The sequence below is a fragment of the Alternaria triticimaculans genome (assembly GCF_023758025.1).
Source record: "Alternaria triticimaculans strain BMP 0046 chromosome Unknown scaffold_7, whole genome shotgun sequence".
Lineage (NCBI taxonomy): Eukaryota > Fungi > Ascomycota > Dothideomycetes > Pleosporales > Pleosporaceae > Alternaria > Alternaria triticimaculans.
Genome location: NW_026055964.1, coordinates 1,068,678 through 1,083,069, shown reverse-complemented (window position 1 = coordinate 1,083,069; position 14,392 = coordinate 1,068,678). Strand labels below are relative to the sequence as shown.

The 14,392-nt window shown below is 52.5% G+C and overlaps 4 protein-coding genes across 4 annotated transcripts; all 4 read left to right on the top strand.

Moving 5' to 3' along the window:
- Positions 1-72: 72 nt before the first annotated feature.
- On the top strand, positions 73-835 carry J4E78_005726 (uncharacterized protein; the record flags this gene model as incomplete). Its single annotated transcript, XM_049366342.1, has 2 exons — positions 73-154; positions 207-835. 2 exons carry the CDS (start codon positions 73-75, stop codon positions 833-835), a joined length of 711 nt encoding a protein of 236 aa, XP_049222068.1.
- A 5,844-nt stretch (positions 836-6,679) lies between these two features.
- Positions 6,680-9,496, top strand: J4E78_005725 (uncharacterized protein; the record flags this gene model as incomplete). The annotated part of the gene is made up of 3 exons (XM_049366341.1): positions 6,680-7,205; positions 7,985-8,814; positions 8,876-9,496. The coding sequence occupies 3 exons, from the start codon at positions 6,680-6,682 to the stop codon at positions 9,494-9,496; spliced, it is 1,977 nt and encodes a 658-aa protein (XP_049222067.1).
- A 465-nt stretch (positions 9,497-9,961) lies between these two features.
- J4E78_005724 (uncharacterized protein) lies at positions 9,962-12,237 on the top strand (the record flags this gene model as incomplete). The annotated part of the gene is made up of 3 exons (XM_049366340.1): positions 9,962-9,967; positions 10,049-11,759; positions 11,843-12,237. The coding sequence occupies 3 exons, from the start codon at positions 9,962-9,964 to the stop codon at positions 12,235-12,237; spliced, it is 2,112 nt and encodes a 703-aa protein (XP_049222066.1).
- Positions 12,238-12,686: 449 nt separating this feature from the next.
- J4E78_005723 (uncharacterized protein) lies at positions 12,687-13,982 on the top strand (the record flags this gene model as incomplete). Its single annotated transcript, XM_049366339.1, has 1 exon — positions 12,687-13,982. One exon carries the CDS (start codon positions 12,687-12,689, stop codon positions 13,980-13,982), a length of 1,296 nt encoding a protein of 431 aa, XP_049222065.1.
- Positions 13,983-14,392: the final 410 nt, after the last annotated feature.

Sequence of the window (14,392 nt, the reverse complement as noted above, 5' to 3'; positions counted from 1 at the left end):
CTGTACTTGCGCAACTCCGACCGTTATACCCTAATCTAATCCTTGTTTTTTACGAGACCCACACAACCCACCATGCGTCAATCCATTGCTATCCTCTCCATCCTGGCAAGCGCGGCTTGTGCTGAAGACGTCGTCAGCTTCTTTTTCCCTGGTGGTACGTCACTCTAGTCCGAGGAACACCGCAGATCAAAGGCTAACAAGCGTAGGCTACGACGGCATCGACCCTGTCGCAACCATCAACACCGCCAACCCCTCCACTACCGAGTTCCACATCGCATGCCCCACGGGCGTCGACGATAGCGAGTGCGGCTGGGGCCCAGGCCTCGATGTCACCATCCTTTCGCAAACGCGCTTCCAAGCCCAAATGTCTACCGACACGATATCCATGAGCCTCGGATGCGACTACAACGAGAAGGCAGTCGAGATGACCTGCACTGTGAACCAGCTTGGTGGCAATGACGATACGGGCGGCAAACCCATCACTGCGACACTCTCCAGTGATGACGTGCAGTTCCTTTCTGCAACCGTCGTTGCTGGAAACAGCCTCTTGACTCCTGCTGCAAGTGCTGCGACTAGCATGACTGCCTCAGCGCAAGCTGGCAGCACTGTTGCTACTACTATGAGGAGTGCCAGCACGGGCGCGATGACACCCAGTGGATCTGTCATGCCGACTAGCACGATGGCTTCTTCGGCTTCAGCGTCTACACCGGCTGCCAGTGGATCTGATTCGGCATCTGCGTCTCTGCCCGAGAGCACCGGTGCTGCTCACAAGTACGGCATTGAGGGCTCTGCGCTGCTGGCCCTTGCTGGTGCTGCTGCGCTGAACCTCTGGTGAATGCACCAACGAGGTAGTTGGTAGATGATAAATAAACGTTAACGAAAACCGTCATTGGCAACAAAGACGCGATTTATCATTTTGTCAGAATCCAACCGCGACCGATGTGTCGATTTGTGGCTTACTAACTACGATCTTCAAGCCATCCCGTTACCTCTAATCATCGAGTTGAAAGTTTTTGTTTGTTGATAGACGACCCGTACTCACTGGGGGACAGCCCGGCTCAGACCGCCACACAGTCCACACTTCCTGCCCAGTCACGGCATCCCGAGTCCGAACGTTTTCTAGCACGACCGTAGCAGGCACAGGCCCTTCGATGAACCGATGCAGCTCAACAACACGCAACCTATCAAGGCGATAACCCAAAGCACAACCGCAAATCTTCTCCGCAAACTTGAAAGCCAACGCGTCAGCTGGCTGAAAGACTATGCGTTCCATCGTGTGGGGGGGTCTTTTCCTTGTAAGCAAGTACGCTGAGGAGTTGAACCGAAGCGTGTGTAGACTTTTGAGCCTTCTACACAAGTACCTGAGCTTTTTTGCATTTCCAAGTTGTAATCTCCCCATTGGGTCGACAGTGTCGTTGCATTCCCAGAGGATAGTCAGGTCTGTGATAGGCGCGATGTCTCCCTTGAGGAAATTTGCAAATGGGTGCCGCCCGTTGTAGTCCAGGGTCAGATGTGTGAGACTGCTTGTGTTGATACATAACCAGTTGAGGTTAGCAGACAAAGTGAGGCTTTTTATATTCGTCATGCTCAGACCTTGACTTAGCCGACGAATACCAGTTTCTTCCTCTCGCTTGAGAAACCAACCAAGGTTTCCATACACGTTGTTAGAACTAGGGGCTGCTTTGGCGTAGATCTCGACGGCGCGCAGTTGAGGCAAAGACGCCAGTATTAAACTAGCGACCATGAGTTCACTCGGGCAAGAGAGGCTCTGTATCCATCGCGCGTGACCTGTGCCGGATCGCTGGGAGCCGTCGGGAAGAGTGTACACAATGTTGGCCATCTTTGCTGCTAAGCTTCCCGGCTCATGGTCTGACGATTCGCTTAGGTACTGTAACGGCCGTATAGGCCCACCTTTCCATAACCATATCGCTAAACTGCACACATTTTTCACGAGATCGGGGCGCTCGATGATTGTACGCAAGAAATGCAGCATCGGTGATGCATAAAAGCCGTCGTACGACGGTTCGCGGTCTTGTAATTGGCGCGGTAGCGATACATTTTTGAACAGCGATTCTTGCGCGATGGGTGCAAGCCGCTTGCATGTCAATGCTAGATTCACTAGTGGTTGCGTGCTTTCTCTATGTTTCTGCCGTGTCTCTGTGGCACTCTGAGGAAGTGTAGCTGTCGGCGGATCTTTGGGATGAAGAGGAAGCCAAGTGGGCGAACCATAGCCAGCGTCTTTGTCGATTCTCACGTCGGGCTCTAGGTAGCTGGCAATCTGGAGGAGGAGCTCGTTGGGTAGGTCGAGAAGCGAGGGTTTGCTAGTCATAGACATGCTGGTTTCGGATGCCTAGATATGGTGATCAGGATTCCTTGAGCTCAAGACATGAATGAGGCATGAACGAATTATAAGCGGTTCATAGAGACCGTAGATATGAAGGCGTAATAAGACAAAAGAGGTGTTCATGATACACAACGCCAATTACAACAAACACTGTTCAAGATCGTTCTGGTGCATTCGTACCACATGTCGAACTATATGAATCTCATTCTCGCACTGTATGAGTCAACATTCTACTTCAGTCGCCTGCTCTTGCTTCGTGCTCCTTCCAGAACTATGCACTTTGGATACTTCCTCTTGCCCGCGCATTCGCAGTTAGGACGACGAGAGTCGCCACAGTCAGGTATGCGAATATGTCTAGAAACCCGAAGCTCATGATGACGCTAAACCCCAACACAGCATACGCCAACCGTCCGTACACTAGAAACTTCAACATATTCCTACTGGACCTTGGAAAGTGTGTTTCGTATGTCAAACGAGTGAACGCAAAGCCTGCAATTATGAAGAAAACGGCAGGTGCGACATCCTCGCCAGAACGGGCGCCAGAACGCGCGCGATCATAAATTGCATGTCCAGTGGCAGCGTCGCATAAGAGTCTCAATTCCGGGAAGCGTTCCATTAAACCGTACGAGTATGTGCCATACGCAACGTGCAAGGCTGGATCGTGGATAGCGACGTACGACGGAGGTGTATTCCCGAATCGCTGATAAGCCAGGCAGAAGACAGCGACAGGAGCGACGATGGCGAATATGGGAAGGGTGATGAATAGAAATGCGCGCGAGGCTTCGTCGTGCACGATAATGATGAATACGTCGAACCATGTCAGTACCTCGCCGTTGTACATTTTGATCTCGCTGCTTGATGCATCCATGTCTTCGACGCCGAACGGCGTCCATCCGAGTTTGCGGTCGTGCCACTGGAACCAGGGTGTTCGGCATACCCTGCCTAGAAGAGCAGTGGATTTCGTGCGAGGGAGTAGTGGAAGGAGCTTCTGGCGACATAGGAGACATTGTTCTACATCGTTGGTGGCGCGTCGGTAGTGCTCGAAACAGTGTTGCCCAACAATGTGGCCGCATGGTAGCCTTATGGGTAGGCACCCGGGTCTTGGCTCGTCTCCGTCCTCGTCGTCTTCTTCTTGGCTAAAGTACGTCCGCAGGCATATCCAGCAGTCTTGTTCGATAAGATCCGTCGGATCGACGTAGGTAAACTGATAAGCGTATCGTGTACTGAACAGAACATGAGAGAGTGACTTTTCTAGGGTGCTCATTATGGAAAGCAAGATACCTGAGAGTGGTAGAGTATGGGGGCCGCAACGAAAACGACAACCAGTTTACCGATATTGACCAACATATTTGCGGAGCCGATCTTCACGCATTTAAGCATGTTGAAGATATGGTCCACAAGAACTTCCATTGGATCGGAACGAGTGTTGTAGAGTGGTGATTCAATTGTTGTAGTCGAAGATAGCAAGTCATGGAAGGTGTGTATCCTTAGAATTCGATCGTCAACTAGTATTATATGGGGATATTGACGCCAGGGTACACTGTTCACGCGAGTGCAGCTTCGTTAGGCGCTCCCAAGTCCTCCAGATCCGGTGAAGGAGCGGTAAATGGCGTGGAATTTGCGCTCATATGAGGTGTATCGTAGCCCACTGATGTTGCAGTCGAGGTAGAGTCAGTGTTATGATCCCGGCGAAGGACGAGTGCAAGGATGGAATTAAAAGGGTCCACTGACCGCAATTCGCGCACGTAGCCTGAGACGGTACAATTCGGGCGAGAGGTCCGTAGAGGTAAGCAAGTTCCATAGTGAATCGCGTTACGATTGTGCAACTGCCAAGAGCTCTTTCCTCTCTCACCACCAGAAGCCTACCCGATGCAGTTAGCGTGGCTCGAGCGTGGCTCAAGGCCACAAGCAACATTGAACAATCCAGCCTTTTACACAATCAAAACCAACAGATCTGTACTTCCGGAAGAGATTCAACTCACAACCCGCCGCCATGTCGCAATCCAGGACCGCGATACTGCGACTTCCCGATGAGCTCCTGGTCAGTATCACTGGCGGAGTCGAAATCGTAGACCTCCACGCTCTCTCGCTCACTTGCCGTCGTATGCGTCCAATAGCACAGGAAGGTCTTATCAAACGAGCGACTGTCGAGCCTGCAAACCTGTGGAAGCTGAACGCGATGTTGCGAATTCACCCAGATCTGGTCGCGTCCTTCACCCATCTTCGTCTCGGACCAATGACGATGGACGTAGCGCGTGATTCATACCAAAAACACTACACCGCATGGAAAATCAGCAGGGGTTGCTATGAGCATAGCACGACAGACGCGGATAGATGGACAGTATGCTTTTTCGAGAGCATGACCGTTCTCTTTACTCTTGCGCATAGTCTGAAGGCTACATCCTTCAATGGGATGTCCGGCACCATCTTCGATGAACTCAACGACGCATATAATGCGTTCGTTTGTCACAACAAGCCTGCAACCATATCGACGCATCAACCAATCCGACAAACGCGATCGGATCTTCAAGCGCGACTCGAGGAGATCAATGTCGAAGTTAGTCTTGTCAGTGAATATTTGCACAACAGTCTGATCATCGGCCTGGACCCGGTAGACTTTTCAAGTCTCAAGCGGCTAGTGATCCCATACCAATACCTATTCGACAAGCTATGCATCCACGACAGGGTTACGTTCGGACATCGCATTCGTGATCCAGCAACGGCTGAGCTTCGCCACGTACTCCCTTCATCCCTCGAGTCTCTCCGTACGAGCATTAGCCATGAGAATTTATGGCCAGGCACACAATGGCTCGACAATCTGATAGCTGATGATGTCAACTTTCCAAGATTGCGCGAAATCCAGCTGCTGTATCCGTATAACATCGTCTCCATGGGCTGGCATTATAGATCCATTCCCTATTCCAACAACAAGGAGTTCCCGGCTGCGCTTCGGAGATGGCGGGCATCGCGTGTTGGCCTAACCACCGCTTTTGGCACTACTAAATTCCGCGAGATAGGATGGGAGGCACCGAGCGGTAACCTGACTACCGCCTGGGATACTAGGAAACTTTACGCGGACGCGAGACAGCCAGAAAGGCATTATACCCCCGGTGATCTCATCCCTGTCATCGAGAAGTGTCTGGCCACTACACATGATCAGCTAGAGAAGGAACCTGAGATGATGGCAGCACTCGGCTATGTGCTAAGGTCTCCTTGATGGCGCCGTCTTCGACAGTATCACGGGGCTGTCTAATAAGTGGGCCTGATATGTGAAGTATTGGTTGGAAGGGGTTATTGCGACAATTCGATATGGAAAGACGACCTGAGTCTGTGAAAATGGGTGACAGCAGACACGTAAGGTGGGCCTTGTCCAATGAAGCTGCGGTGGACTCGAAAAGCAGATCATTCAGCGAAAACAAAAAGACGAATAAAAAAGCTAAGGTTAATGTGGAGATTGTTGCAGTGATGTAGTGCCAGGCGTCGTGTTGGTGTCGTGAAGAAGCGATGGGTTGCTCACCCCCGTCTGCTGTTGCGCACGCGCCCTGACATCATTACCGGTCCCACTCGCTCCGTCCCTCCTGCCTCCCTCTCGCCATCTTGCCCCCTCTGGCCCCCCACGATATCAAATCTAGACCCTCTGGCTATTTCAGACGCCTGCCCCCGATACCCGCGCAGACGATCCCACGAAGCCTATTCCAGCTGCCAGCTTCACATATGACGACATGTTCGCGATGCTGCGCAGGGGGCTGTGTGGCCGCACGCGCTTGAGCTGAGGCGCACCCTTTCACGGCTACGAGACGCGACAGGGGCTCAGCAGCGCAACTGTCGCTCTGATGGTCTAGATTCCCGTGCGACGCACTTGATATGACGTCGGTCGAAGCTCTGGATATACCAAAATTTCGGACACAGCTGCAGTGGTCTAACGGGCTCGCACACTATAGGGCTGCAGACGGATAGAGGGCGCATCGCATCCACGGATCCAGACCGCCATCGTCGTAACCGCAGGACCTGGTATGATGTCGTTGTGGTGTGTATAACGTCGATCAGGCTCAATTGTGCGCAAGGCATCTACCTTACGGTGTGCTTGTCGTGCTAGAGAGGGTGAGATGAGGGAGGTGGAGAGTTTATGATCTCGATGGGAGAGATCTGGACTCTTCAGACCATGGCTACGTCGCTGACGACGGCGTTGGGTATACTGCGCGATGCGCTGACGTCCAGTATACAAAGGACAAGCATTGTACACTGACATGGAGAAAGCTATCACCACATCTACAGATACCACACATCCAGACCCTCACTACACAATCAGTCTCACACCAGTCTCCTCACGTCCACATGCGCGAACCAAGACACACGTCGTCAACATCGATCGAACCGAACGAGCAAATCCCCCAGAGCCTGCCTCTGAACGCCGACCTTAGTATTACAATGACACTTGAGAGCAAACCCCGGCGCTCTACAAAGAAGTACCGCGCGGTCAAGCGGCCCGACGGTATCATTGTCGAGCATCCTCGGTATCGACCAGCAGGCACGTCGCAGAAGCCCACAAGAAATCCCGAACGGAACTTGGTCTCATTAGATCACGTCGGTACACAAGAAAAGCACACACAAGGAGCAGGTCCGAACAGTATGGAGCACGACCTCATGGGTATAGGCATTGGCATGGACATCTCTGTTCGCGCCATGCCCGTCGATGCTATGGGCAGTGACAACTACACTAGACTGGGAAGAGGGAGGGGAGGATACAACGAGGTTGCGCGCGAGCTCACATCTGCTCATATCATGGCAAATGGGTGCAAACAGCAGTCCTATGCCGACTTTAATCCGATGGCTCGCTTTCTTGGCGAGCAAGGGCCCTGGAGTCCTCACTCTTCTCGAGAAGATGCAGGAAAAGACCATGGATCCTACTCAGCTGCAGCATCCTCAGTGCCAGGACCAAAAAGGAAGGTGCTGTGGTGACTATCGGCTCCACCCTCTCGGGCTCTCGTCTATGCAAGCCTTTGCAGACGAGGTATATTATCCGGTGGCCGTGTGTTTGTTGTGTCTCGTTTAGACACTCACAGTCGGAACCCGAGTGCCGAACCGATGGCCGATGGTTGTATGAATTGTGGCTGCGATGCCGAGGATTACGACTGCAGGACGGGCCGGGGAATGTATGGAGCAGCGGCAAGCGATCACACATGTGCATCTTTCCAGACAACCGCCCGTAGTAATACGAGCGAGCATGCTGATTGTGTCGCCACTGAGTATATCGGCCAATTCGTAGCCCTGTTCCTGTTTCACTCTAACACTTGCTTGATATTGCCATGCGCAGCGTCACTACCACGCTTGCCGCAGCACCGATGAGCTATGATCCATGATGCGCCAGGCGTCGCCAATCCTGCAGCAGTACCTTTCTGGAATGCAGGCTCCACATAAGAGCTGTGGCGCGCTCGTTTTGCGACTGCATTCATTATCTATATCAGGGTTGCCCTCAACCCCTTCTCAGCGCGGCGAAACCCAAGAAGGCCATAAACCCCTGCGCTACTCACTGCAGTCACCAGTCGTATTTCTCCAGCAAGATGGCGGTAGTTGATGTCCTCCAGCGGTTTTCAGATATCAAACCCCCCTTCTTCGCAATAGTTGGGCTAGCCTTGACAGCATGCGCTATTGGCGCACTATCCTACTCGCATCGCGTCCCTAAGAATGCGCCACCTCAAGTCAAAGACGATCTTGCAGTCGTCGGCGCTCTTGGTTTCTGGACCCGAAGATGGGAATGGTGGAGCGAGCGACGCGACCAGTCCAAGACAGGAACCTTCTCTTTCCATGCTGGACCGAACATGATTGTTGCGCTTTCAGGAGACAAAGGGCGCCAGCTGTTCTTCGAGTCGAAAGATCTGGGCTTCACCGAAGGATATGCTGTGTTGTTCGGTAACTCGCCCAAAGTTTCCAGGACCATTACCGCCGAGGATAACAATCTCAGCTTCAGCGCCATGTTCCATCGCCGTCTTAACTTCTTCTTGAAGAACGACCAATTCCGTCGCAAGCTGCCTATCTTGATATCCGACACAAAGCAAGCTCTCGAAGCCATCAAGAATGAGCCCAGTGGCCGCACCAATCCCTTCGAGAGCCTGTACCGGGTCGTCTTCCGCCTCACCATCCGCATGGTAGGCGCTACTGAGATTGCCGAAGACCCTCAGATGCTAGAGGAGGTTCTCAAGATGTTTGAGACGATTGAAAGCAGCTCTACCGCTACGTCAGTCTTGTTCCCGAAGCTCCCTTCACCGGCTCTCTTGAAGCGGAACTGGGCAGGAGCGCAACTCTATATGATGATCGACAAAATCATCAAGAAGCGTGCGGCGAGCGACGAGAAGCACGATGATGCGCTGCAGTACTTGCTGGATCAGGGTGATCGCGCCGAGAGAGTCTCTCAGTTCGTCGTTGGGGCGTTGTTCGCTGGCCTACTCAACAGCGGTATAAATGTAGCCTGGGTAAGTAAATCCAACCCTCTGCATACCTTGCGCCGACAGAATGTAAACTGATGTTAACTAGGTAATGTCCTATCTCGCCACCTCACCCGAATGGCTCGCCAAAGCGAACGACGAAGTCCGCAGTAATGCGGCAAGGTACGCTAAGAACCCGAACGCACCCTTGCTCCAGCAGCTCGACGACGTACCTGTAGAGGCATGGGAGGCCGATTTCCCAATCATCGACATGTGTCTACGAGACTCTCTACGTCTGAATCTGCTCGGCACGGCCTTCAGGCGGAACATCAGCGGCAAGAACATACCCACGGGTAACGGCGACGAAGTCATACCACCCGGCGCATTCGTCACATACGCCCCGGGCGACATACACTACGATCCAGAGATCTATCCCGACCCACAGAAGTGGGATCCGGCTCGATACATGCCAGATCGTGCGGAGGACAAGAAGAAGGCAGCACATGGCTTCCTTGGTTGGGGGTCAGGACGGCATCCGTGTTTGGGCATGCGCTTTGCGAAACTCGAGCAGAATATCATCACCGCGTACTTCATTGCTACTTTTGACTTCAAACTTGAAGACGAGAGTGGCAATGTGCTTACTGTCGCCCCTTTGGTTGACTGCAATGGGCATTCGGCGCATAAGCCCAAGGAGCTGCAGTTTCTTAGGGTTACAACTAAAGAGACGTAGGTAGTACAAAGTCGGTAGTTTGATGGATGAATGTGTTTTGGGAAGAGTACATCCCATCGCCGCTGTCGGTCTTGGGCATGTGAGTGCCGTCTTTTATGGTGGAGGTGACATGACGCACCGGGATGCGACGCGATACTGCAATATCGAGCAAGGTTTGAAGCGACACGAAATGAATATCCTTATACCCACGCTTGCGCGTAGCTATCGTTTCTTATCTTGGTAGGGCATGCGTGTCAATGGAAAGAGCATCGGAACGAGTCACCTGCTTGTATACTAGCGGCTTGGCGTGGACGTGTCACACCCTCCTTGCACCTCAGTCAACGAGCAGCCACGGTACACATGTTGCGCAATACACATTCCTTGCCTTTAAGCTACGAAGCAAAGACATTCTTTCACAGTCTAGAGAGGTTGTTCAAGTAATACCCCACTACATTCACTCGATTACGTCACCCGATAACTGACCATATGCAGGTACCGCGGTAGCCGCCCTTGTGATTGACCCACAGTACTCACATGCACCCATGGATATTTGCCAGAATATCAGTATACCAGCGCGATAATCTGCGATTCAACTCAACCACCCAAACCACATCTCACCCTCTCAATACCGCGATGGCGCCGATGACGCCACTCAGCTCTAGTCCCAGGAAGCGACGCGTAGCGAGTCCCGCAAACGGAGTCAAGACACCACCTCTCTCACGGGAAGCTGCGATACCAGAATTCAGTCCCGAAGACTCCCAAGATGTCGGCCAGCACGATGCGTCTGCGCTGTCGGACGAAGTCGACACCCACCTTGTCCAAAACAACGGAATGCTGCGCCTCCCATCCGAACTCCTTGAAATGGTAGCTTCCAACATGCTCGGCACTACGCACATCTTCAATTTTGGACTGGTCAACAAACGTCTTGGAGAAATTGTTCAAAAAACCATCCTGCGAGAGCTGATCGTGTCGGGGAGGAACATCAAAGGCTTCTTGCGAATGCTTGGCTATCAGCCGGAACTCCTTAGCAAGGTACTCAGTATCAATCTTGGGGATTTCGGGTGCAGTCACCACGTAGGCTGTTTCTGCGCGAATGGAAACAGTCTCGACCTGGACATACTGGAAGGTCTTGGCGCAGCCATCTCTACGACTACTGGACATACCCCGGACTGGAGCCGAGTTTGGGAAAGCAACGCCTCAGTCGGCACCATATGGAGGAAGGAGCCAGCGCTTTACCTTAATCTTCTCGCGATATCGTGTCCCAACATCAAATCGGTGGCTGTTCAGCTACCGGAAGTGAGGCCCTTTTTCTCCAGCCAACCGCCACGTTCGCTTCAGCGGGCACCTCTAGTCTTTCCAGCGCTGAATCTTGAGATGCTACCCGGTGCTCCATTCCAAGGACCAGCGTTACCACTGTTCCAGGCCAAGCTCGAATCTCTCACAATCGCGGAGAACACCAGATGGAAAGGGCCGCCCACCATCGAGGTTCTTGAGTCGCACGATGCCAAATGGAGGAGTATGGGAGCGCACATAATCACACTGGCGGATTTCGCAAGATTGAAGCGGCTTGACATACCCATGGGCATTCTTGGGCGCCCCGACGACGTAGTCTTCTCTCTTGCGGCCAAACCTTTTGCAGCACGTGTCAATGATGCGCTCCCGGCTAAAAAGACTTTAGAAGAGGCACGTTCCAAAGTCATACCACTCACTATCCAACGCCTTCACTTGCGCTCGTGTAATAAATGGACGTTTGCTCTTTTGCAAAGAATAAACGAAATCCCCGTGGGCGACCTGAGACTCAAGCACATTGAGCTATCTTTCAACACGCCGTGCAAACAACTCATCATACTGTGCAACGCTTTCGATCTGGGTCGGCTGGATTACCTTGACCTACTTACAAGCCTCGGTCGCAAAGGCATCAAAGTGACCTTCCATAGTGGGTCCCAAGAGGTAACCGGCGACATGCGCCAAGAACTCGAGGCTTTTTATCGTTTACGGCCTCTGGAAATGTGGCGCTGTTCAGGGTCATCAGCGCCATTCTCCGAGTGGGCTCCAGAAGCAAGCAGACAACCCCAACCGGCCTTTGGCGTCAGGGTGTTCTTACGTCACGCTGACCACCACTCGCAACTCCTGAACAGCCCCACATTTGATTTGAGGTTGTGGATACAGAGTGCATTCTTTCATGGTATCAGGAGCAGCAAGTGGGATCCGCAGCTTCAAGAACCAAACAAGAAGCAAGCGACAATCGACTCTAGTGGATGGGCTGACAGGGCTCTGGGGAAGCGTGCGTTCAGGCGACGGCTTTCGCCATTACTGAGTGAGTTTGGTATTGGTGCGATACTGACATAAGACTAACGCGCACGGCAGATCTGGACAGTTTCCAGTTCACTCTCCGCTTCGAGCAGAAACTTGCGCCTCTCGCTAAAGAGACTCTATTCCTTGGTGCGAGCTTTGTCACCACGGAGAGTACGAACGCACAGTCTCCAGATCAGTACAGAGACTCGATCAAGAAACCGTGTGCGAAAGAAGAGCAGACAAAGCGGTCCAAGAAAGCTGAATTCAACGAGCCTGCATCATACATTACCGATAAGGCGCAGGGCTTGGACGAGGACATAGAACGTCTGCATTTAGAATCTGTAAGTATCCCCATGGCCGCCGAGTTCAGTGAGACACTGTGGGCTAGCGTTGCCTGGAAGATACTGCTGCAACCGAAGAGGAGGTTATGCTACAGGAACTGTTCAGAAGGTTTGGGTGGTATCTAATGATTAGATGAACATGGGCTAGGTTTCTGAGCCGGCCTGTCTCTCAATATGTTCAGGGTGGATTATCGATCTGTGAAAGATTCTAGATAGTATTCGTAGTAGTCTGGGAAGAGCAGTGGGCATGAGATGGGCCGAAGTTATCAGCTGCATCTGCTCGCTGCAAAGATCGGACGTGAAAGACGCAAACACGTGACACAACCGTGCGCTTCTTCCAAACTTCCAAAATTTGGTCACCCCGCACTCGACGTGACCCAATCCTTACGGTAGCGCAAAGCTCATTCGTATATTCTGGCAGCTTGTTATCCGTCGATGATACCCTATCGCTGCCTGGGCGCGAGTCAACCACTCATCACCGCTGCCTAATTAGACATCTCAGCCTCGCGCCTACCCCACCATATCACCGCCCGCGCGACCCTTGCTCCAGCCCGAATTTCTCTAGCTTGCCCATCATGTTCCGACCTTCCGCGTTCTCACATTCACCTCGCACACCTAAGACTATCGGCGATCTTCCGGAAGAATTACTTCTCAACATCGGCGCACAGTTCACGAGTTTGAGTCGCAACCGGGATCTTGCAAGTCTTGCGCTCGTATCCAAAAGATGGAGGCCTGTCGCGCAAGAATGGCTACTCAAAGAACCAAGGTTCAATCTCGCATTCATCGATCGGTACATGTCGGAACTGGGCTACCGGTCGCATCTGCTCGGCCAGGTCAAGAGCTTGGAGATTTGGAGTAAGAGTGAAGGCAGGACAACCAGAACCCAACATACTACCCGTACTGGGGTACAAGTGTATCTCACCCAACCCAAATATAATGCGCTACCTGCTCCGGATTACATAAAGCAGGACGCTGAGTTCCTGGAAGCATGTGGGGTCATGATCAATCACTTCGCTACCAACAAGCGACATGCAAAGGACTGGCTAGAAGCTATCAAAGATGACATCGTCCCCGCGCTATTTGGCGTCCTCATCTGTGCACTACCCAACCTACGCGAGCTAAAACTCGGCGACACATGGCTCATGGACTTCCCTCTCTTCGCCAGTGCGCGGTCTGCATCTGCTCGCGCGAGTTATACACTACCATACGAGTGGAAGCACAAGTTCTTGCTTGGAGCGCTGACAGCCAAGTTACCTCATCTGACAGTCCTTGAGATACCGAGCGACATGACAGCGATAAGATACTCCCACAGCGTGACCACAGTCTTCGACCTCCGCCGCTTCGAGAGCCTGAGGGAAGTCGGTCTGACTATGAAGGCGATACAAGGCCATGGAATCATACGACAAGGACTGCCAATCACGGATCCCGCGGAGATCTTCCCAAAGACGCTGGAAGTCCTGCGCATCAGCGAGGCAACGCACATCACAGCCAACTTCCTAAATACGCTCTGTCTCGCTAAGAAAAAGCTCCACCTACCCAACCTCACGCGCATAGAAGCCTATCATATGGAACATTTAGACAACACCAGATTCAGCGCCGAACTGGACAACTGTCTAGATCCAATCGACGATGTACGCAAAATATGTCGCGACGCCGAGATTGCGGTGTATCTCTACTTCCCGCCGTGGACTATGTCGACGTGGGAGTCGAAGGGTGGTACGCCGTGGCGATTGAAGGCCGAGCCAGATGTGCTACATCGTGCGGAGTACGTGTGCTGGAAGAAAGCGATGGGACCTTTTGGCGTGCATCAGGATCCGATGGATAGGGTGGAGGTTGAGTGGGACGCTGATGGAGATGCGGTTATGATCTAGCGTGTTAGATGATATGAAGGATGATGTGCGATAAATGTGTAGCTACCCAGGTACTTTTGTCAATCGACAGGGCCTTCGTGTTTGTATAGTACGGCAAAGTTGCAGTAGGGAACAACCAGTCTTGCTCGCATGTAAAGAGCTCGCGCAAAGTCATCCGATCTGAATAGAGCTACCAGCTGCCATGGCAATATGGTTGCGCGCAATAGTTACGAGGTGGAATAGAGAGATGTTGCGTGACGCTTGCCCTTCCCCTATCTTGATCTATGCCGAATCCGGTATAGCCTGCCCCAAATTGCGGCCCTGGAGGTCTAATGTCCCGCGGGGCCGAGTTGACAGCTCTGTGTCTGCCTGATTTGAGGACACACACACACATTGGTTTGTCACGAGCAACGGAGGAAAGAATCGCACAC